The sequence below is a fragment of the Artemia sp. Qi Xiang Cuo genome, chromosome 21 (assembly GCF_049724085.1).
Source record: "Artemia sp. Qi Xiang Cuo chromosome 21, ASM4972408v1, whole genome shotgun sequence".
In the NCBI taxonomy this organism is placed as follows: domain Eukaryota; kingdom Metazoa; phylum Arthropoda; class Branchiopoda; order Anostraca; family Artemiidae; genus Artemia; species Artemia sp. Qi Xiang Cuo.
In genome coordinates, this window is record NC_142814.1 from 21,292,350 (window position 1) to 21,318,074 (window position 25,725).

Consider the following 25,725-nt stretch of genomic DNA (forward strand, 5'->3'; position numbering starts at 1 on the left):
CATGCTCATAGTTTGTTTTGATTCAGTTCAACGCCCGCCTGAACATTTCTTATATTTGATTACCGAAGACATTGTTATATTTTCTTTGGACTGTTGGCTACAAAATGGCTATCTCACAATTTCGATCGAACGTGTTTGGGGAAAGGGGGGGGGACTATTTTCTCTCCATCACGTTTGACTCTGAAGATGGAATTAAAACTACGCATTTACAATCAAATGAGCCTTCCCTAAAGTTCACAAGACCACCTCTTCGTAAAAACCTTACATCCCCCTTGGGCATAACTTAAAACCCTTACTCCTATACTCTGGGGGGTTGTGTCAGCCCCAAAGACCGTGTTATGAGATTTTTGGACTATTTTTGAACAAATGTCTATCTTAAAATTTCTATCGGATGCATTTGAGGAAAATTTGACGTGGGGGGGGTATAGGTGCCCTCCGATAAATTTGACTCTTAGAAATGGCTCTTCAACTTCCAATTTCCAATCCAATGAGCCCCCTCTGAAGTTTATACGAGTACCGTTTCCTTAAAAACCTTAAATGCCATCGGGGCATACCTTACAACCCTTGCCCTGATGACTGTGAGGGGTTTCTCATCCTCAAAGACATAATTTCTGGACTTTAAAACTACGTCAAACAAAATAACTATCTCGAAATTTGGACTGACAGTGTTTGGGGAAGTGATGGGCGTGGGGGGGGGGGGGGGTGATGGTTGCCCTCCAATCCCTTTTGACTATTAAAGAGGGCACTAGCCCTTTCAATTACCAACCGACTGAGCCCTTTTCGAAGTTTTAACGAAACAAATGACAATCGTAAAATTTCTATCAGATACGTTTCGGGAAAATACGATGTGTAGTGTGTGTGTGTGTGTGTGTGTGGTGTGTGGGGGGGGTATTTGCCTTCTGATCACTTTAACTCTTAAAAAGAGCATTATAACTTCTGATAACCAATCCAATGAGCCGTCTTTGAAGTTTATACGACCACTATTTCTATAAAAACCTTATATTCCCCCAGGGCGTAACTTACAATCCTTGCCCTGAGGGCTATATGTGGGGGGGGGTATCCCCAAAGACATAATTTCTGGACCTTTCAACTACACCGAACAAAATGGCGACCTAAAAAATGTTGATTGAATGTGTTTTGGGAAATGACTGGTGTACCGGGGGAGGGGGTGGCTAGGGGGTGGAGGTCTATACGACCACCCTTTCTATAAAAAAAAACTTATATCCCCCAGGGCATAACTTACAACCCTTGCTCTGAGGGTTAGGGGAGTGGGTGAGTTGTCATCCTCAAAGCCATAATTTCCGAACCTTTAAACTATGCTGAACAAAATAGCCATCTCAAAATTTTGATTGGATGTGTTTGGGGAAGTGATTGACGTGGGGGTGCTGGTTGCCCTCCATGAGCTCTTTTTGAAGTTCCTATGACATTTTTTTCTATAAGAAGTGCCCTGGTCTAAAACGCAAAACAATATTTTGTGCCAACATCACTCTTTACTTAGGTAGCGCTATCGCGCTGCCTATGATATTTTGTCTTGAGGTTTCAATTATACAGCACTGGAAGTGCCGATTAGACCAGATAAACCCCCCTAAAATCCAGCCTATGGGCGCCCATGTATACCTTAAAAGCCCCAGGGCATAACTTAGAACTGTGGCCCTGAGAACTGTGTGTGTGTGTGGGGGGGGGGGGTTGTCTTCATCAAATACACAATTTCTGGACCATTCAATTACTTTAAACAAAATAGCTATCTAAAACTTTTTATTGGATGTGTTTGGGGAAATGGTGGGCCTGGGGGGAGGGGTTAGTTGCCATCCAATCACTTTCGACTATGAAAAAGGGTACTAGCCCTTTCAATTTCCAATCGAATGAGGTCTTTTTGAAGTTTCTATGAGAACAAATTGCCATCTCAAAATTTCTATCAGAAGTATTTCTAGAAAATACGAGGTGTGTGGGGGGGGGGGGGGGGTCCACCCTTCCATCACTCTGAATCTCAAAAAGGGCACTAACACTTCTGATTAGCAATCCAATAAGCCCTTCCGAAATTTATACGATCACCCTTTCCATATAAACCTTATAAGCCCCCAGGGCATAACTTTCAACCTTTACCCTGAGCCTGAGGGCTGTAGGGGGGTTGCCATCCTCAAATATATAATTTCCGGACCTTTCAAAATGGCTACCTCAAAATTTTGATTGGATGTGTTTGAGGAAATGGTGGGCGTGGTGGGGGGTTTAGTTACCCTCCAATCACTTTTGACTATTTAAAAGGGCACTAGCCCTTTCAATTTACAATCGAATGATCCCTTTTTTAAGTTTCTACGAGAACTCCTTCGATACGAAGTACCCTAGTCTAAACAAAAAATAATAACAATAATAATAATACATTGTGCCCACATCCCTTTTTGAAGTTTCTACGAGAAATCTTTCGATACGAAGTGCTCTGGTCAAAAAAAAAAAAAAAATAATAATACATTGTGCCAACATCTGATTTTTGTTATTGAGAAAGATGGGCATGTTTGACCTTTAGTGTCCAATCCGAAAAGACGAAGGGCATTTAAGTGAACCTTTCGGAGACTATTGAAGGCAGTGTTGGACTATATCAAAAAATTTTATGTGCATACGGGTTGCCAAAAGGGCATAACTCGGAATTACTGAATATATTAATTTGGAACTGTCAGGAAATGATAAGGGGGATGATCGATTGACCAAAAAGCAATATTTGCACGCTACTACTGCTACTACCTCTAGTACTAATGTACAATGTATTGTTTCTTTTATGCCATGGCACTTTGTACAGAAACAGTTGTCATAGAAACTTCGAAAAAAAACTCATTCGATTGGAAATTAAAAGTTCTAGTGACCTTTTAAGAGTCAAAATTGTTCCTGTGTTGGCACAGTGGGTTTGACCTCAGCTTGGGTGTTACGGGACCCAGAGACCAAATCCGACTTTAGCCACACTCTGCAGGGTGTGGCAAGGACCTTAGTTGTCAAGAAGCGTCGTTAATCCAATACAAATACAAGAGTCAAAAGTCATTCGAGGGCAACCAGATAACTCCCGCACCCATATGCCCACCAATTCTCCAAGCACATCCAATCAAAATTTTGAGAAAGCATTTTTTTCGACATAGTTGAAAGGTCCAGTAACTATGCCTTTTGGGATGCGAACCCCAAACTATGTATTTGGGAGTGTTCCTAATAAACTTTTTGCTGAAATCAAGTAAAATGTAAATGTTGAGACGGCACTCCTCTCTAAGATGAAAGATTTTATTTTAAGAAGAAGTTGAATTCATTCTAGGATTGTAGACCCTGGATAAGCTGTGAATTCAATGTAGGGTATTAATAGAGCAAAATCTTGGAGAGAGGGGGTTGTCCAATGTGACAAGGGTGCCATAATAGGCTAGACCAAATTGAACAATTTAACCTATTTATAAAAAGGGTAAAAACAATGTGGGCATCACACCAAAAGTAGGATCACACACCTAGGCTAGTTGTTAATTTTCCAGTCAACTCACTAATGAGACAGGCCTAGCTTTCAAATAGGTGGTAAATATTTCGCTGTTCATATTATTGACTTACAAATAAAGGGAACATACCACTAGGCCTAGATGCCAATTTTTATGCTCTTTCTGAATAGGCTATAGAGTAAAAAACCAGTATCCAATTGAGAAAATTATGTAAAACTAAGGTAAAAGGTAAAATTCTACTTTAGCTACTTTTAGCTGTCCTGGAAAGGGGTTAGGTAGTAAATATATACCAAATCATATTATTGAGTTAGGAATAAAGTGAATGCACCATTTGAGGCCTTTTTTTATGCTGATTACAAATATAATAAGCATTTTTATTGTCAATGAATTTTAGCCCCCCCCCGTATATATGCCAATTCAGGGTATATATTTTAACATTAGGGGGGTCAGGGTAAGGTTCATACTTAGCCTACCTCCAATTTACATCAGAAACAAAATTTGTCCCCCCCCCTAATGTAGAAATATTCACCCTGAATTGGCATATATAGGGGGGGGGGGGCTGAAATTCATTTCTGATAGAAATGATTATTATATTCATAATCAGCATAAAAAAAGGCATTGAATGGTGTATTCACTTTAATCCTAACTCAATAATATGATTTGGTAAATATTGACCAAGTTAGGAAGCTGGAACTTTCAGGGATGGGTCTACAGGCTAAAGTATGTCCCAGGAAGGTAGGCTATGTTTAAGTACCTACCTCTACTGCTTCTCCCTCCAGAGGGTCCTGAAATTTGCCTATATGACAGGTCTATTACCTATTGAAATTTTGATAAAACAACATTTTACCTTAATTTTCAGTTATCAGTTTCTTTTTTTATGGCTTTAGTTCTGAAAATTAGTTAGGAAGCTGGAACTTTCAGGGATGGGTCTACAGGCTAAAGTATGTCCCAGGAAGGTATTTTGAAGTACCTACCTCTACTCCTTCTGTCTCCAGAGGGTCCTGAAATTTGCCTATATGACAGGTCTATACCTATTGAAATTTTGATAAAACAACATTTTACCTTAATTTTCAGTTATCAGTTTCTTTTTCTATGGCTTTAGTTCTGAAAATGAAATTCCAGTCATTTGAGTAGAATTTTAAGCATATCAATGTTGTTTCTTTCCAAAATTTAATAAATGTAATTGTATCTTTAAAACCTTATAAATTGGAATTGGGCAATGTTGTGAAGCTGAAATAAATTTTGTTGTACTTCATTTAAGCAGAAGATTTATTTTGCAAGATTCCACTTTCATAACACATAGATTTTTAAAGGTCATCAAAGGTCAGGATCCTCTAGAGAGAGAAGGAGTGGAGGTAGGTACTTCAAAATACCTTCCTGGGACATACTTTAGCCTGTAGACCCATCCCTGAAAGTTTCATTTTCCTAACACAACCCCTTAATAAGATAGCCAAAAGTAGCTAATGTAGAATTTTACCAAAGCTAAAAACCCAACACCTTGATACCAAAGTGGAATATATCAATGAATAGCTATAAATCTAAACTATGCATCAATATGGTTATTATTAAATTTTTTTAAGATCAAATCCATGAAATCATTAGTTTATTGTCTTACCTATAAGGACCTTTTTTTTGGAAATACCAATTGTCCTATTTTGACAGATATCCTTTTAGTGTTTCTTTTATTCATATACTAACAGAAACTTGATTTTCTTCTGATTCTAAAAATGTAACTTTTATTGCTTGATATTTATTCTATAAATCACAAATATTAAACATAAGTTTTTCTCTTTAATTGCTTGTTACTACCCTCCCATTGATCATGCTGTGGTAAAATAGGGGTGGTCCAAAAACCCATCTCTATTTTTTAGGAATGCCAAAGAAAAGTGGTATTTGAGCAAAAGGCAGGTCATACTGGGACTGTAAATAGTTTTGAACATATGTGTTGTCATAAATAGTCATAGGAATGCCATAAAGAACTAGGTTATTTTTCCACTGCTCTCTGTTCATTTCATTGCACAAATTCTGAGGGTGTTTGTTTCTGTCTTTGCAGTATCATAAACAATTTGTTTAACTTCAGTGACACTAAACTTTAACTTTAATTGCTTTTATGTTGCTGTTCAGTCCCTCAGGTAATTTCCTCATTTGTTGGGATAGACTTGTTTGTAAGGTCAAGATTACATTTGTGACAATTTTGGTGACATCATCCACAGTAGCAGCAACTGGATTAGCTTGAGTGTCAGTTGGGTTAACTTTATATAGGATGCATAACCATTAGCAAAATGTTTTGGACATCATTTTATTAAGTAGGGCATATTCCTCAGCATTTAGCTTAAGACAGGTTGCACACAGCCATCTTCCACAATTATTACAGTTATTTGTATTTGTCACATCATCAAGGTTGATACTACAGGCAGCACAGCTATCCTTATCCATATATACATTTCAGAGTTTATAATTAGACCTAAGGGGTTGGGGGGGAGTTCATTTCTAACAAAAATGAATATTATATTTGGATTTGTGATGAAATTCTGATTCTAAAAGTATGTCTACTTCTTAGCATACATTGGTTTGCTTGTATTATGTGTTGGTGATATTCTTTTGTTTATGATTACATTATGTCAGGTTTGTGACCTCTGCTTTTGAAGTAAATGCTTAAAGAGAAAATTTGTTACATGGTGGCAGAACTAGAACAAGCTGTTTCAAAAGGAAGGAAGATGTAATATTCAGACATGACTATTTGCTTGCATTCTATTAACCAACATAGATCAACTTACTAACAAAATAAATGAACTCAAAAGTATAATTTATAATAAAGATTACAATCTGGTTCTACTTACTGAAGTATACCCAAAAAATACCAAGAGCAGATTAGAAGATATGCATTGATTCAGACATGAATATTTGCTTGCATTGCTGTGTATTTGTGTTTTGCTTTGTATTGCTTATGCTTTTGTTTATGATTGCATTATTTCAGGTTTGTGACCTGGGTTTTTGAAGTAAATACTTAAAGAGAGAATTTGTTGCTCAGTTTATGGTCAATGGCAGCCTGGAAGTGGCAGCCATAGAGATATTGATGAAAATGGTTACACCCAAAGACAATAGCATAAAGCTCCTTTTTGGTTTGCAAATATCTCTGCTCTGTTTCATTCATCAATTTTGATATCAATTAAACAGTTTTATTCTCTTGAAGGACAACACCAAGTCACAATTTGGAAGCATCAGCTTGGATCTCTATCTGACTCTTCACAGGACCAGAGAGTGAAATTGTTGTTGTGACTAACTCTTAAATTTTCATAAGTTTGGCTTTGTGTTCATCCATTCAGTTTAATTGCCTCTGCTTAGCTAAGGTCCTAAGAAGCTTAAGAGATTTGGAATTTACTGTTATCATGAAAGGCAGTTCAATATTCCAAGGACTGTTTGTAATTCTTCCAGAGATTTAGGTAATGGCAATTCCTTTACTGCTCAGATATTCTTGGGGTCTGGATTTTTCTTGGGTTTCTTTTTTTGAAACAATGTGTCCAAGGTAAGGTCTCAAAGTCTATTTGAAGATACAGTTATCTTGGTTAAGCTTGACTCCCTTTTCTCTAGCTCTTAAAATGGTTTTCGAAGGTACTCAGCATGATTCTTTTAGATACACTAGAGATTATCATGTCCTCCAAAATTACTGAGAATGAGGTTGAAGGCCTCTTCCACATGGAGCTGGAACTTGTCTTGTGCTGACTTTGATCCAAAGGCCATATATTTGAATTTGGATTGCCTATACAGAATTAAGAATTTTTCGAGATTAGAAGACTTATCATCAAGACATCTAATAGCCTGTATGGGCATCTAGCTTGGAGAAGTACTTAGCACCCACATGCTTTTGAACAGCTTCTTCATAAGTTGGTGTAGGATGATGAGCTCTATTTATAGCTTTGTTGAGATTGTGTGGATTTATGCAGATTCTCAAGGTTCTATCTAGTTTCTTGACAACCACAGCTGAGTTTATCTAACCAGTTCTAGGGTTTAACTTCTCAATGACTCCAAAGCTCTCCATGGAATCTAGTATTTCCTTGAGCTTGAACTGAAGACTCAAGGGGAATTTGTCTCATGGGCTGAATGATGGGTCTGCACCTTCCTTGAGCATACTTGCTCATATCTTTTCAAAAGAACCTATGGAAGAGATTCTTTGACAATTTCTTGAAGATTTAAAGAGGGAAGCCATATCAGATGTACCGACTATCTGAAAAGACTTTGACACTGAGGGCAGAAATGAGCACAGTTAAAAATAAAGGCTATCCAATGAATCTGAATTGTTGACATCTTCTAGAACTGTTAAATGCCTCATCAATCTCAACTTGGAATCTGTCAAGTCATGCTTTGTGGTTCCATAGCTATTGCTTGACAATTCTTTTAATTTCAAGTTTTTCTCCCCTCAGGCAAAGTATAGGCAATCTTGTATCCATGGCCTTGTCAGTTTTCCAGCTCTGATTAGGTGCAGGCTTTGTGTCATTTCTATTCATTTTATGAGGTGCTGTATAGTGCTTGATGTGTTTTTAGTACAGCTGTTTGGTCAACATTGGCCTCCTATCAACATCTTCTTCAAAATTCATATATGCTAGCTTGTTCATGATTGACATTTTAAAATGTAGCAGTATATTCAGGTGGGACATTGACTTTACAGTTAGGGTGTATTTAATCAACTTTGATTCAAGTATTCTTGTAATGTTTTTGACCATCTCCTTATCAACTAGTTTAAGTCCTGCTCTGGTTGGTGTGATTCTAGGTAATTGTGTTGGTCTTAATGACTTAAATGGTGGGAGCAATATGCCTTTTGTTTTTTATATAGGCTTTTCATGATGCTTGGTTGCTATGGAGTTTAGTGGTGTGCTGGAGACACTTGGGTGTAGGCCTGGGGGCTTTTAATTTTTGTTCTGGCTTTTGAGGGGGTTAGAGGTTGGACTTGGAATCCCAGAAGGCAATAAAGGGGATTGGAAGTTTATTTCTTTAGCTGTGTTTACCACCTATATATGCTACTTGTATTTGGGAAACACTCATTTATTGTCTGGTCCGTGGTTGCATTGGCAATGGGCACACTTGATTTCTGAAGTGCAGATTGTTGTGCTGTGGGCTTCTTCTTCTTCTTCTATTTAACAGCAGGCGGGCTTTTCAGTAAAACTATTTAGCCCTTTTCCTTTTGCTTCACTCTGTGGGCTACAGAGCTACTGGCTTGATTGCCTCATATTTATTAGATATATTCAGATATCTTTCAGCAGATCTTTCTGACTCTAGGAGTTCAAATATAAGTTGATAGATGTCGATTTCTATGCTCTGTGTGCAGGTATAGTTGGCTAGGCTCTTGGCTGATAGTGGGATTTTGTGGTGTTTGAAGTATTTTAACAGTTTACAAAGCAAGGTATGTTGTGCAGACGTCAGCATATTACATTCAAATAGGCAATGGTCACTTGTTTCATTATTCATATTACAATGCCTGCAAAGAGGGGACAGGGGAATTGAACCACTTGAATTAGAAAGCTTATATGACAATTCAATGAAATTTAGTCCATTTGTTCCAGAACGAATTCTATGATAAATTTTAGGAAGATACTTATTGGGAAAGGGGGAAAGGATAGGATTAATCTTATTAAAATTAATATCTGATAGCCTCCATCGGTAAATATCTCTAATTGGGATTGGTCTTCCACTTGGCTGGTCAATATTTATAGCATTTTTTGCTATTTCATCAACCTGATGATTACCACTTATGCCAGAGTGGCTAGGAATATACTTAAAATAAGTTTTTATGCCACTTGAAGCAAGATTATCAGTAATACTGAGACAATGATAAGTGTCAATGTCCAACTTATATTGAGGAGCTGAGGCCAGCAACTCAAGGCTTGATAAAGAGTCGGAATAGATGATAATATTATTCGAATTTGCAATCAAAGGTTGGTTTTGCTTAAGGTGTTCTAATGCCATAATTATGGCATTTAACTCAGCAGACATTATAGATAAATTATTAAATAATCTCTCTCCCATTGAAATTTTCAGGTGAGGAAGGAAAACACCAATTGCAACCTTTTCATTCATTTTTGACCCATCAACAAATATTTGGAAATGATTTTTATAGGTAATTGTATTAAGTTCTGCAAATTTTTTCTGGACAAAAGCAATGGGGGTCAAATCTTTATTCCAATTTGAAAATTCAGTATTTATTATGGGAAATGATCAATTCCATGGAGGGGATTGGGAGAAAGTAGGTGCAATAGACTTTGCTGGTACAGGGAACTTCTCTTGAGTATTGGCATACTCATCTGCAATACATCTATACATGGCTGGATTTCTTAACCAATTATGCAATGAGTGTGAGCTATTTAATTCAATTTTTTTAAGATTTTTTATCAAGAGAAAGCTAAGTCTCTCCCTTATTGTTGTTAATCCACTCTCCATAAGCAGAAACTTGGTGCTTGTGGTTTTCCTAAGACCAAATATGAGACGTATTATATCGTTTTGTATTCTTTCAATTTTTGCATCTGGGTCTTTGCACATGCACCATAGACGATGAGCCCATAGTCAATATGGGGTCTTATATCTGATTTATAAAACTGGAGTAAGGTTTTCTCCTTACAACCCCAGGGTGTAGAAAGAAGTCTTTTTAGTATATTTGCTTTTTTATAGCATTTTTTTATTGTGTTTGAAATGTGGAGGTGGAAATTAAGTTTTTGGTCAAGCATGAGACCTAGGTAATAAATATAATTATCTTCTGGAATAGTTGTTTTATTTAGAGTTAGTTTTGCATTAACATGGTTTCGCTTCCGGTGAAATTGGATTATTTTTGACTTTGGTGGGTGCAATAGGTAAATCTGAATGTTGAGAGAATTTTTCAAACTGGAAAAGTGACTTTTGCAGATTTGACTGTGCTATCTGAAAGGTGTTGCCAGATGACCATAGCACCAGATCATCAGCATATTGAAGATTTGTGTGGGGTAGGTTCATGTCCCAGAGATATAGGGCAAATAGGAGGCAACTGAGGACTGCTCCCTGAGGTAGGCCTTTGGATATTGTCTTTTCGGGTGAAGAGGCTGAACCAACACAAACAATGAAACTTCGCACTTCTATGAAGGATTTAATAAAAGATACTAGCTTAGGGGTACTCCAAGGTTTGCAAGTTTATTTAAAAGGATTTGGTGGTTCACATTGTCATATGCCCCTTCAAAATCTAGGAAAGCTGCCACTAGGATATTATTTTTTGAGAAAGATTCATTTATTGCATTTGTGAGCAAAATGAAAATATCTGTTGAAGAGTGGTATTTCCTGAATCCAGTTTGAGTGTGTGGGATCATATTATTTTTTTTAACAATCCAGAGGAGTCTGTGATAAATCATTTTTTCTCCATTATTTTCCCCATCACAGGTGTAATCATTATGGGCCTATAAGACTCAGGGGTATCTTTTGGTTTATTTTTCTTTAGGATTGGTAGGAGGGACGAACATTTCAATATATTGGAGAACCTAGAAGATGCCCAAGCGTGATTATAACAATTTAGCAGTTCTTGTTCGTATGAAGGTGTGAGATTCTTTATCCATGTAGGGTGTATATTGTCATAGCTGCTGCTAGTTTTGGTCCTAATATGATGTATTACATTATTCAATTCCTGGATTGAAAATGGATTGGTTATGTACTCGGATCCTGGGCGTGGTTGGTAACTTGGGTTCATAGGAATTGTGGACAGTTTGCTTTGATGTTAGCTTATTAACAAAAAGAGTTGCAAATAGGTTAGCTTTTCCATTATCATTGTCATAATGGGTATTATTATGTATAAGCACACACAGGAGTGGGTTGGGGAAGTCTTTTTCCCACAGATATGGCTTATGACTTTATGTATAATTGGCTCATGCGTTTCTCTGGAGAGATTATTTGTAAAATTATTCCTGTATTTATATTTAGCATCTATTATAGTCCTTTTTAGATTAGATTCTGCTTGTAATTTTTTTTAAATATGTAGTAGGTGATGGTTTTCTTATGAATTCTGTCCTAGCTGCCTTTTTTATCCTCCATTTATTTAGGCACTCATTTGTCCACCATGCTTTAGGAATTTGTTTAGGGACTGTTTTCTTAGGTGTTGTCTTGGGGATAGCATGATTAGCTGCATTTATTAGTAAAGATGTCAAGGCTTCAGCATGTGTGTCAACTGTTGTGTTAGAAATGCATGAACTTTGGGTGAAACTTGTAATTTCATCATTTAGCTTATTTTGGAAAATAGACCAATCTGCTTTAGTGTTGATATATTTGGATGTATGAGATAAAGTTTCAGCAGGTTAATTTAGAGAGCAAACTATAGCAAAGTGGTCAGTACATAGACTATCAATTTTATTTATGTAAATTTTGTTCAAAAAATTTAATGACACAATTTGTAGGTCAATTATGGAGAATCTGCCACTTTTGGGGTTGAAATATGTGTTCAGGTTTGGAGGGGTAGCAACAGCTAATTCATTATTATTTAAAGTCATATGCTCAATGAATTTACCAGCTTTATTTGCTGGTTTATTCCCCCACAAAAGGCTGTGGGCATTGAAATCACCACAAATAATGATATTTTTTAACATATTAGAATTATTTATATAATTAAAGAAATCCTTGGCATCTGTAGTTTGGCCATTAGGGTTATAAAAGCTTATTATGTAGGTTTTTAAATTATTCAGTCAAACACTGATACCAATAACATCAACATCATTTGCAAAATCTGGAAAATTGATGCCACAAAATTTTATATTATTATTAACTAATAAAGCTACCCCACCTCCTTTTCTCTCTGAAGAGCTATCCTTTCTCAGGATAGTATATCCCGGAGACTTAATTTGTTGATTTTGGGTTAAATGAGTTTCCTGGAGACAAGCAAAATTAATGGAATTATTATTCATAAATAATATTCGTTCATTTAGCTTATTTTCAGTGAGTGATCTTACATTCCATTGGAGTATTGATATATGTTGTGTTGTTGATTTATTCTTCATATGACTGTGTATCAATGTTCAGCTTTGTTAAAATTAAAGCAAGATCTTTTTTGCTTGAATGAGCATATCATCTGGGAGGTAGATTTTTACCAATTCTGCAATAATTTTTGTTTTCTGTATTTGATGTATGTTCATGGTCTGAACTGCATTACAGTTCAGAATCAATAAGCATATATTTGGGGATTGCATTTTTGGTTGTGCATCCTGTTTGTTGGTTAAGGGATTGATTCCTGGTAGTATTTCTGGTTTGTTTCTTCTTGGGTGGGGGGCCAGGCTGACCTCATCTCACCGGACAAGGAGGCTTGTTGGCTTGGTGATTCCTTCTGACAGGGATTTGAGCTAGGGGGCTTAGAAGATGGTGTTTTATAAGGGGTGCTTGATGCATTGGGGGCATTTGACTTGGGGGTTTTGGTTGGTTTCATTACAGGCATTATTTGGTATTGTTGGGCAGCATTTGCTTCCATTGCTGCAAAGGGGTATGGAATGGCCTTCTCAGTTGATATTTGGAGTGTTAGAGCTCTTTTCTTGTATGCAGGGCATAATGATTTATTTGTAGATTCATGTGGGCCTTTGCAACTGATGCATGTAGGCTGAGTGTTGTTGCAAGTTGTCAGCTCTTTAGGATGGAAAGATTTACAATTACTACACTCTTGGAGAATTTCATTGCATTTGTTTGTTGTGTGTCCCAGTTTGAAACACTTCTGACACTGAATAGGCTTAGGTTTGTATTCCTAATGTGGTTTGATTTGCCCAAATAGGAATAATTTTTCTGGGATATCAATTTTATCCTTCAGTGTGAATAAGAAGGATCTACTAGTTTTTAGGCCATTAGAGTTAGGTTTTCCAAGTTGAGTAACTTCCTCAACTGGGATTGTGTTTCCAGCCCTATCTGAGAGGCCTTCTTTTAACTCCTGAGTAGATACCTCTGAGGGAACATTATAAACTACAATTTTTGTTGGTGATTGTTTTGGGTTCCAATTAGATGCAATAATTGGGGTATTCAGAAGGGATTTTAGGTTAATTATTGTATCTGCTGATTTCTGATCTTCTACAGCTATTAGCAAAGATCCATCACGGTTAATGTTAAGAGAGAACATTGATTTTAGCAATTTAAAAATTGCAACTCTTATTTCAGTGATCATTTTTATTTCAAAGAGGGTAGTGGGAGTAATTTTAATGTAAATTCCTAAGTTTTTGGAGGGAGGATCTTGGGCAGGGAGAGGGGAAATGCTTTTAATTGGGGAGATTTTTTTCCTTTTTTTAGAGCTTCTAGAGGGGACCTCTTGAAACCCATTATCATCATTTATGGTTGCATTAGGACCTACAGTTATCATTGTCCTATTCTCCGAATTGGAGCTATCATTGGAACTTTCAGATAATGTACTTGACCAGCCAGGATGGGTATCTTTCACTATGGAATTTGATTTGGGATCTGGGGGGATTTTTGTTTTGGAGGACTTCTAAACATTGCCAATTGGAAAAAGCTTTAAACACAATTATAACACTACAACAAGAAGGGAAAATAGATAATATCAAACCGTCTGCACTATACTATGGGGAGGATAAACACCACAGTATAGCCCTGAGGATGACTTGAGCAGGATAGGTTTGGTACAACTGCTGATTAGAAGCGATAATAATCACAAGAAAATATATTTCGATTTTCTTATAAGGTTGCTGTTGTATGTATCTGTTTTCTGAGGCATCTTTTACAGAGTTCAGCTTCTTCCTTGAAGAACTGGGACGCATTGCAAAGTTTGAGGCATTTGGTGCATTGAAGTGGCTTTTCCTTGTAATGCTCAAATGCCTTTGGCTAGCCAAATAGGAACATTCTCTTTAGAGTAAAGTATGCTTGTCACTAGGATAGTTTTACCTTTTCTGTTCATCAATGCATCCTTTAAATCTTATTCAGCTGTTTGATTTGGGATGTTTTAGATCATGATTTTATTTGGTTTTGATGGTGGAATCCATGTCATTGGTATTACTTCTTTTTTCCCAATTTTGGTTAAGCCCATTATTTTTTGGACATTAGAGGGGATCCTTGACAATAATGTCTAAAGATCCCAATCAGAATATGTCAATCATGAAGTTTCATTGGGATACCTTGAAGAGATACATTCTCAGTTATGATGCAATACACACTAAAATTTGAAAGTGCTGGTATTAAAACTATTAAAAAGAACTCAATTGGCCTACAAATTGCACTGTAAATTTTAAATCTCTTGTAACTTGGGTTTCAATCACCACTGCAGCAAGGTTAGGTGACAAGCTTGCTACTTTTCTCTATAAAAGAACCAGCTACTGAAACGTCGATTCGACGCACTATGCGCCAGCAATGGCTCTGGAGGATCTTTATCCTTTTGTAACTCAGGTAAAACACTTATGAATAGTTACTTTAGGTCTATGGTAATTTTAAAAAATTCATAGAATACAGGGATTATGTCTTCGTCTCACAAATTGAGTCAGTAATCCATTCTGCAGTTTTTCACTGTGCAAATGCTTTAGCTTACCTAAGAAATATACTTTTCATACCCTTGGTAAGATGGTTTCCCAAATTTGAGCTTGGTTCTATGCCAAATTTAGGTTTTCTTCAAAGTTCACCAAACTTTTCAAGTTATCAAAAGTTCCCTTTTCTGCTGCACATATCTTATCAAAGCCTATCTGTTTGGATCCTGATTAGGCTAGCATATAATAACATTTTGGTTTTTAGTTCCAGGTTGCTTGTTAGAAAACTTTAGTCGAGGACACAATAATAGAGGTAAAAAAGGGAAGAGCAATTGATATTTTAGGAAGTCAAATAAGAAAAAAAGCAACACATACTCATTGGCTAAATGGGGGCTGTACTTGGAATATTTAGTGCAGCACAGGTTAGTTGAGTCTTCTTTTGTTTTCTTATATTACTATTTTCTTTGAGAGTTTTTTTTTTATTATCAACTAGTATAGAGTAGGCATCTGCAGATAAGACTTGAACTGACTTAATTGTGACTTAATTGAAATTATTGTTCATCAAGGGTTCAAGATTATGTATTGTCACGTTCAAAAATTCACATCCAAAATTGTAAGTATTGTTAGGTTGGATATTAAACAAAATTTTTCAAAACAAAATTAAAAAAGAAAAACACAAAAGAATGTGGCTCAAGCCCTGTCATGTCTGATTCATTAGTCTCACACGGCAAGGCTTCTTGTCCCTTGAAGCCACTCTTTATTTGGGATTTTCTGCAAATTAAGTAAATATTTTTAGAAACAGGTTTTTTAAAAGGAAAGTAAAGAGTCATATTAAAGTCTAAGACTAGCATAAATAAAGTGATGTCACAATACAATATTAAAACAAACAGAAATTATTATCATTGAATAAATGTAAACCAAGACGAACAGAAATTGAAAATACCGAAATTTTACAATTATAAAAGAGAAAGTAGGTAAAATATTATCTTCTTTCAGTAAAGCATAAATGATGCTCTGGCTAAGGGGTTGTAGTCCTTCTCCTGTTTGTGGTTATTTCAGTTCATTTTAACTTTGACTTTGATTATTTATTTTAATTTACGTTCGTTTTAAGTTTGGATTATTATTGATTTTATTTCTGCTCATCTTAGGTATTAATGTGGCTCCTTACTTTTCCTTAACAGACTTCTTTTTAATCATCACAGAAAAGGTCCATGTCTTTTTGCTTAAGTAGTGCTGCCTCTGAAAATGGGCAAGAGATCTATCCACCTCATCCAATTCGTGATTTTGTTATAGCCCTGGATTCCATGACTGAAACCAGGAGAGAGAAAACCCGTGTTTTGCCTTAAATCATAGGCATCGCAAAAGTGCTGCCTAAGTAAAGAGTAATGTCGAGTTGTGGACATACTGTATTAATTATCATTTTTTGTCACCAAGGCACTTTATATGGAAAACATGTTGTAGAATTTTCAGAAGGGGCTCATTTGATTGGTGTGGGGGCTCAACCCCTGTTTCTTTTCTTTTCAGATAAATGACCCATTTTCTTTTTTGTAATTATATTTGCCTATAAGATAATTTTTAATCCTAAGTTGAATTCTGGTTGCTAAGTTACATTCTTTCGCAATAAGTAAGCTTTGAACTAAATTCTATTTTGGACTTCCTGTTCTGTGCCATTAAAAGGTAAAGTAAAGAAAAAGTAGAATGGATTTTGAATGGGGTTTGAGAGGATTGGCTGGGCCAAGCGAAGGTCCACCCCTATGAAGAGTTGCTGTACAGAATGAATTTTTCAGTTAGTCTGCATTTAGACCCCGTTTGGGGAAGCCTATTCTTTTTGTTATATGTGACCTTTTGAAGATTACAAGTAAGATATTTTCTACAACTGTGTACTAATTTTCCAGGAACCCAAACAGGGTAGGAACAGAGTTACGAGATACCATCATTATTATATTGACAGGGAGGTGTATTACCTCCAAGGAGATAGTTGGAAATTTTTACTGATGACCCGAGTTGGGTGCACACTTGGCGTTCGAATTTGGCCATTTGATTACTTAATCATATTATCAAACCCTAGGGCAGGGTATACTGTAAATTGGGTATTACCAAACCCAATATTTACAGAACCGGTGTGGTAGACGCGGGCATCCCATTATAATTTGGCGCTCTCGGGGGCTTTTCCCTCCAGTAAGTGGTGTAGCACCATTTTTTTGCACCAATAAGTGGTGACACCCATACCTTACCACACCAACACTGGTGGCATCGTGGCCTACCGGTCCAACACTGGTGGCAGCAAGAAAGGTCCTATCAGTAAACCTGATAGTAAAAGAATTCCGCGTTTCTGAAGAGACAAGTTGAGTTAGCCTACATAGTGGCCTATTGTGGTTACATATAAAAAAAATCGCAAAGGGATTTTTTTTATCTGGGCTGTGCCTAGTTAGATAATAATAAGTAATAAAATTTAAGAATCTATATAGCTCGCGAATAATTAACTTGTGAGACAAGGGAGGCTGCGCCGCCCACGTAAAATCGGCAAAGTAGAATGCAACAATTTTTCACGAAAAGATAAAAAGAGACATCGGTAAAAGGATTTTCATGTAGACGGAAGACGTTAGGTAAACCTTGAAGTAATGGCGGACAAATTGAGAATTCACACAAGATCAGGAAAGGGACAGTTGGAAGAATAGGATACGAATTCGAAAAAAACTACCGCGGTAAAACAAAAATCGTTTTTAGACGCATCGCAATTGTATGCGACTCCCGCTGGAAATACCCTTAGAAAAACACCATCAGATAGAACCATATATCACTCATGGGGTGAAATATACATTTGTGACACGTGTGAAGGGGAAATATTCAAAACAAAGAAAAATCATTATATGAAAATACGGGTAAAACAAAACCAACTCACCATTCAGATGAGGTGCAAAATGTAGGGGAGTTGCGGGTAAGAGAAAATATAGTCATAGAACGAACAGACTCAGAAAATGAATTAAGAGGATATAAAGACAGAGAAAATCATAGTAGGCTGAGTAGCAGGAGTAGTAGAAGCTCATTTTCCAGCAGGGGGTCACGAAAAAGTAGTTAAATGGATATGACACACCATATATTAAAGTTAATGGAAGAAGATAGAAAAAAAGAGAAAGAGATAGAATAGCCAGAGAACAAAAGGACGAGGCTGATAGAATAGCCAGAGAACGAAAAGAGGAGGAAGATAGAAAAGAAAAAGACAAAAAGAGAAAAGAAAGAGAGAAAGAGAGAATTGCCAGAGAGCAGAGTGAATAGAAAATTAGAATAGCTAGAGAACAAAAGGAGGAGGCTGATAGAATAGCCAGAGAACGATAGGAAGAGGCAGATAGAGAGGATAGAAGAGAACTAATGCAAATAATTGCAAGGAAAAATTCCCAGGAACATCAGAAATCGTCTACAGTAGAGGTAATGCAGGCAGTAAACCTTCAACCAATGAAAGAGAATAAAGATGTACATTTGTGCCTCTACCACTTTGAAAAAAACGGCGGAATTAAATGGATTGCCGAGAGAAAATTGGGTGACAAGAATACAGCCCCTCCTTAACTACAAAGCACAAATTGCATATAAAGCATTACCAATGCACTTCTCAAAAGATTTTAAAAGACTAAAACAAGCCTTTTTTGAAAAGTTTCAACTCTCCCCCGAGCACTTTCAAAGAAGGTTTAGAAGCGAAAGAAAAGGAGACAACGAAACTTATAAAGATTTCGGTTGCATAATAAAGACTTTGTGTTTAAAATGCTTGGGCTAGAAAATTATAGAATGTTAGAAAATCCGGAAGGTATAATTGAAAGAAGTAAAGAAAAAAACACCAATGTAGTCACTTTTATAAACTACCCACAGATAGCTAAAAATATATTTTAAAGAAAAGAACCCAAAAACAAGTGAAGAAATGGTGGAAATTGCAAATAGGTGGACCGAAAGAGAGAGGAAGTTGAGGACACAGACGTATTTCAATATAGAGAGTATAGCAAAAACAGGCACTATAACACAGCGCAAGGAGAATTAACTTGCTATAACTATGGTACTACGGGGCATTTTGCAAGAAACTGCCCCAGTAAACATGACCAAAAACCACATAAAACGACAGCCTGGGCCATGACCCATAGTAAGGAAAAAAATTACGCATTTGCAGAGTCGCATAAAATATACGGAAAATTGAACGGGGAATTAGTTGAAATGGCAATTGATTCTTGCAGTGATCAAAACTTTGTGCGAACTGATTAATAGAATTGATTAAAGAACCTAATTAATAGAACGGAGATAGACCATATAAAAAAAATTACAACATTATGTTATTATGGAGACAAGCACCCTTGCCCGTCTCCTTGGTTTAGAATAGAATTTGCAAGGAACGACGGTACAATCCAAAGAATAACGATAAAAGTAGGCTTAGTACTTACGCTAGCAGTGGATGTTTTAGTAAGAGGAGACTTTGGGGATATCGGAAATCTCCTATCGTTAAAAGCGACTTCTTTAACAGTGGGAAAATTACACTAAGATGGAAAAATATACAACTTCGTTGACTACGGAGGGAGGTGGACCGGCCCATAAAAAAAATTGGGAGGCTGTGCCGCCCTTTCGGAAAAAACGAAATACTTGATACGCGTTTTCGAAATGTTGATAATCCATAAAAATGGGATGCGGAAGTAAAAAGACCATATATTGAAAATAAGACGCGCGAGAATGATTTTTCGGGAAAATTTTCAGAAATTGGAAAATTTGAGAACACTTTTAACGAGTGCGAGACGCCGAAAAAAATTTGCCAAAATGAAACACTGATTGTACAAGAGAAAAAGGAGACAAAATTTATTGTACGCGCTATTCCTCGTAAAGTTCGAGAAATTTTAGTAAAATAAGAAAAATCAAATATCAGAATTCAGTTCCCATTTGATAACAAGATATTTGTTTCTGTTGTAAAAGTAAAGAAAACAAAGAGGGAGAATAGAGATATTAAAGGAAGCTACAATGAACTAATGCAGTCAAAGATGGTGGTCACTGGAGTCTAAATCAGATTTAACGATGATTTATTATTTTACGCCATGGAAAAAATTGAGAAAAGTGAAAAAGAACAAATAAATACAAAAAAGAGACAAAATTTGGAGATTCAGCCTGCAGTGGCAAAAAAATGTTGGATGGGCTGTGCCTTGATAACATAAATAATAGGAGGGACAAAGAGGTCCAAGACCTAGGGGAATAAAACAAGATGATCACAAAATAGAGTTGAACGACCTACAACGGGTTGGGGAAAAGTTTGGAGATGTTGATTGTCGGGTTGGATTGGAAAAACTTGGGAAGGAATCTGAGATTAGTACTATAAACTCAAAAGATGTGTCGATCCTTTATGAGGCGGAGGAATCCTTTGGGGAAGATCCCCTGCGGGAAGTCGCGAAAGATAGCCCTTTTCTTCAATGCACAACTGGCGGACAAGTTGTGACCCCTTTACCGAGGTTTTGCCTCTCTGATCTGGAGTCCTTGGGGGATACTCTCTCCCAGTCACTTCATACTTCACCCAAACCTTTGGCCAGGAACCCTATTCATAGTTTTTACTCTTCATGGGAACCGACAATTATTTCCGGCAAATTGTATTCAGTGGGAGATGTATCCAAATTTCATCTTCGAGTAGCATCAACTAATATTCCTCATTTGAATATCCCAGGGAGGGAACCCAGAGTGAACTGATTAGTGATTCGCTCAAACTTTTAGCTGATTTCCCTATACTCTTATCTTATTCAGAGGCCTATGTATTTTTGGCCTTAGATTATTTCGAATTATGCCAAGGGGCAATTTACAGTTTAATTGAGATGTGGGGTTGTTTCCACAGATGGAAATTGTGAGGCTAGCACAGCCAATTTTTCATGATGGCTGGCATCATCGAATGTAGCGACGAAGACCACACTGCCTTTCTATAACAAACAACAAAAGTACGAAGAACAATAGGGAAATCTTTTGCAAGACAGTGGAGATAATTTGAATGAATATTTCGGCCCTATGTCCAAGGGCCGTCCTCAGCAAGACAAAAATATATAGAAAAAAAACTCACAACAACATGCGACCAATTTTGAAAAAAATTGAAAATTTTTTTACTTTTTGGTTTTATTGGTCGCATGTTGTTGTGAGTCTTTTTTCTTTCATATATTTTTTTCTTGCTGAGGACAGCCCTTGGACATAGGGCCGAAATATTCATTTAAATTATCTCCACTGTCTTGCAAAAAGATTTCCCAATTGTTCTTCGGACTTTTGTTGTTTATCATCGAATGTGCCAGAAACTGATTCTCTGCTCCTCTCAAATATAAATTTGGTGAGAGCGAGAAATTTTTTATTTAATCATGCTATGCAGGATTAAATTCCACAAATCGCATGGGTTCTTCATTCATTGAAATCGAAAGGTTGGCGAAGACAGCTGTATAATAAAAATTTTTGATTGGTTGGACAGAAATAAGGAATGGAAACAGTACAAACCAAGGGGATTGTATAGTTGTAACGTCATAAGCCACCGGTCCGCTGTAGAAAAGACGTAAAAAAGAAGGGAGAATAGACAATAGAAAAGTTCGACAATTTGAAAGTTAAGCGTTATATTTGTAAGGGTGGACCTGTGCGGCGCGTGGGTGGTCATTTATCTTACGGGGGGAGGTATTGGGGTTCCACCCCTGTTGCTTTTCTTTTCAGATAAATGACTCATTTTCCTTTCTGTAATTATATGTGCCTATAAAATAATTTTCAATCCTAAATTGAATTCTGGTTGCTAAGGTAGATTCATTTGCAATAAGTAGGCTTTGATCTAAATTATATTTTGGAATTCCTGTTTTGAGCCATTGAAAGGTAAAGTTAAGAAAAAGTAGAATGGATTTTGCTTGGGGATTCAAAGGATTGGCTGGCCCAAGCGAAGGTCCACCCCTATGAAGAGTTGCTGTACAAAATGATTTTTTCAGTTAGTCTGCATTTATACCCCGTTTGGGGAAGCCTATTCTTTCTCTTATATGTGACCTTTTGAAAATTACAAGTAAGATACTTTCTACAACTGTGTACAAATTTTCAAGGAACCAAGACAGGGTAGGAACAAAGTTACGAGATACCGTCAATACTGTATTGACAGGGGGGTTCGTTACCTCCAAGGAGAGAGTAAGAGAATTTTAGTGGTTATCCGGATCGGATGCTCACTTTACCTTCGAATTTGATCATTCGATCACTCGATCACGCTATCCAACCTTTAGGCAAAGTATATTGTAAACTTGGTACTAACAAACCCGATATTTTCAGAACCGGTGTGGTATCCCATTATACAGAACCCTATACAGAACCGGTGTGGGCATCCCATTAAATTTGGCGCCAGCGGGGGCTTTTTCCTCCAGTAAGTGGTGTAGCGCCATTTTTTTGCACCAATAAGTGGTGACACCCGTACCTTACCACACCAGAAATTGGAAATTAAAAGTTCCAATGCCGTTTTTAAGAGTCAAAAGCGATTGGAGCGCAACCAGCTCCCCTCTCACGCACCTTTTTTTCCCAATGACAGCCGATCAAAATTTTGAGATAATCCTCTTGTTCAGCATAATTTAAAGGTTTTCTTGAATTATACTAAATGGAGCATGAGAATCCAATTTCATTACTGTTCAGTACAATTGAAACTATGAAACCAAGAGAGAAAAAATATAATAAATCAAAAATAAAATCAAATAGGTGAGAAAACGAGGATTTTCTCAGCCAGTGGCAAACCATGAAGACGAAGAACAAGCAGATCTTTCGACAAGGACCTCCGCCAATTCGTCCTCAGTGCTCATAAAAAAAAAACTAAACAAACAAACAAACAAAATCTAACCTGTCGATGTGAACCTAACAAGAGCAGAATAGATAGATCTATAGCTACTAGAAGAGATCTAGCAGAATAGATAGATAGATCTATTCTGCTCTTGTTAGGTTCATTTCGAAAGGCTAGATTTTTTTTTTTTTTTTTTTTTTTTTTTTTTTTTTTTTTTTTTTTTTAGTACTGAAGACGACTTGGCGGAGGTCCTTGTCGAAATATTTGCTTGCTCTTCGTCCTCATATTTAGCCACTGGCTTACAAAATTCTCGTTTTCTCACCTGTTTGATTTAATTTTTTATTTATTATATCCTTTCCTCTCTTGGTTTCATACGTCATGTATAGCCAGTGTGGTCTTAGAATGTATTTACAATTGAAACTTGCCAGAAACAAAGCATACAGGGGTAAACCAGTTACCTGCACCTAAAAGTATGGTTCTGACATTGATTAAAGAAATACTTCGACTATCAGTCTCATCAGGTTAAAAAAAAAAAATGCATGTCGTGTTAAGTGTACACAGTGGAAATTTTTCAAAAATTACTAATTCTAAATAATCAACAGAAAGCTTATTTTCAATTATCAAAAGTAGATATCCTCTTAGAACCACGTGTAAAAAAACCCTAAAACGCAAAAACCTGACATCACTAAATAAAAAACTGATGATAAAAAGCACTTGACATCACTAAATGACGCAACACTTGATACATCACTTGATGACGCAAAAACCTGACATTACTAAATCAAAAACTAATGATAAAAATACTGTTGGTAGCTGGCCACTAACTAGTTCATTCCTTACATTTGTTGCTGCGCAAATACACAAATTATTGGGTTGGTAGGCATCATGTTAATTTAGACTAGCCCACATTTTGAAATTGTACATGTTCAGTTAGCTTGTGAGAAACAGGTGAATAAATTAATGAATCCCATAGTGACAGGCTCCCATTTTATTGAGCAATTATAGATGTTTGATGTACCTCTGGCAAATTAAACGCCTTTTTTGGCTATTTTTTAATCTGATTATTCCTCTAGATGTTGATTTTCAGTTGTGTTTTCAGGCACCGTGTTTGAAGCGTATTTTGAACGGGATCGACATAAATCGTGTTCAACCAATTAAAACTTTAAAGCGTTTTCATCTTACGGATTCCAAGGGTGTTGGACACGTGTTTTAAAAAATTGTAATGCGCTAGTTGAACACGGGTCCAGAGAAGACATTCGCCGTGTTGAACATGGCAGTCAAAACGACAATCTGCATAACCTGTGTCGAAATCTGTGTTGGATGGGAGTGGCCTGAAATCAAGGCTTTGGTTTCAGGATTTAATTTTCTTCTTTTTTAAAATAACAGTAATTTCAAACTGCTCTATTTGCAGTCTTAGCAACAGAAGTTCATTGTAAGTATAGGATGCATAATTGCATAAAAGCCCAAAAAGATTAAAATATCATAGAAAAAAAAACATACTTAAACATGGAAAGAAGGATGTAAGGAAGAAATTCTACCCTAGCAGAAAAAGGGGAGCAAAAGTTCTTATATAAGTTTTCAATATGCTTTTTTACAAGAATGCAACCAATGGGTTAAAACAAACTAGCATGATCTTATCCGCTCTCTAGCTCAATAGAAAGGTTTATATATATATATATATATATATATATATATATATATATATATATATATATATATATATATATATATATATATATATATATATATATATATATATATATATATATATATATATATATATATATATATATATATATATATATATATATATATATATATATATATATATATATATATATATATATATATATATTTGCTCAATGAGTTTCATTGTGGCTAACACTTGAGACGTGCTAATGGGATACACAAAAAATAGAGTACAAACATTTAGTAAATTACAAGTTGAGAAATTTTGTTAGGAACCCAGCTTTGGTGTTGAACTGTAAAGTTCATTTCGTATCTTGCAGATATAAAAACCCACTTTCAATGAATGCAGGGTGATTCAGGTTCAAACTTGAAACCAAAAGTGCTGCAGAAAGAAAAATTACAAAGGGACTTGGCCTGAACTTAGCCTTCAGAGACTTCCTTCCAAAGAAACTTTTCCAGTGTTGTTTATTCACTATTATATTGTGAAACACAACCCAACTACAACAACAATTGGATTACAGTATTACCCATCCTTTTCTGTTCTCACATACACTACCTCTGTTGCAAACATTACTGTAGTCTTTCTTTAATCAGTTTTATTTCCATTTTAGCTTGCCTGTTGTTGTGGCAGTACAGCTGTTGGATTGTGCTGTTCTGCTTGTCCATCATGCAAAAACTCCACATCAGCAAGAATCATGTACGCCATCATGTTGATGACTGTTACTGTTGTGTCATGCATCATGCTAAGTCCAGGTCTTCAGGAATCACTGAAAAAGGTATGGTATTGTTAAAAAAAAGTTACAAATTGTCCTTTCGTTTAGATAATAGTAATAAAGATTAAATGTAGAGAATTTCCAATGAAATATATAGACCAATATTTTCCAAAAAAAACTTTTCGAAAAGAGTTAAAAATCTTATAATGACTGTCTTCAGAAAAATAAGTATACTGCAAAAAAAGAAATCAAGCTATAAAAATATTGATATTATTTTGTATCTTAAAGTTGAAGTGTACTATAGAAAAAGCATTTTCAAAATTTTCTGTAATTTCTTAGAACAAAGACACTTATAACAAAGGTAGGGGTGGGAACAGTCCTTACCCTCTTGCCCCCTCTTCCATAATTGGTTTACATAGCCGATAATTCAAAGGCTTACGTTCATGATTACATTCTGTGATGACCCTTGTAAAAAAGAACTTTGTTCGCCCAAGGAAGGCTGAGTGTTTTTTGGATTCTGTTTTGCGTTCTGAATTTGGAAACGCACCAAGAATTTTCTCATTGCCCCGACTTTTTCTGTAATAGTCTTTTAAAGTCTGTTTTTAAGAACTGTATGTGTTTTGACCTTTTATAAATAAGGTTAATTCTTT

General features: G+C 36.2%; 1 protein-coding gene across 1 annotated transcript in view; it reads left to right on the forward strand.

Annotated features, from left to right (window-relative positions):
• Positions 1 to 3,231: 3,231 nt before the first annotated feature.
• The window catches only part of Serinc (serine incorporator TMS1), a 57,154-nt gene continuing 34,660 nt past the window's right edge, over positions 3,232 to 25,725 (forward strand). Inside the window, exons 1-3 of the mRNA XM_089106988.1 lie at positions 3,232 to 3,322; positions 15,165 to 15,321; positions 24,974 to 25,138. Of these exons, the coding sequence (XP_088963114.1) occupies positions 15,286 to 15,321; positions 24,974 to 25,138 (201 nt within the window). The 5' untranslated portion in view covers positions 3,232 to 3,322; positions 15,165 to 15,285. The remainder of the gene's footprint in view (positions 3,323 to 15,164; positions 15,322 to 24,973; positions 25,139 to 25,725) is intronic.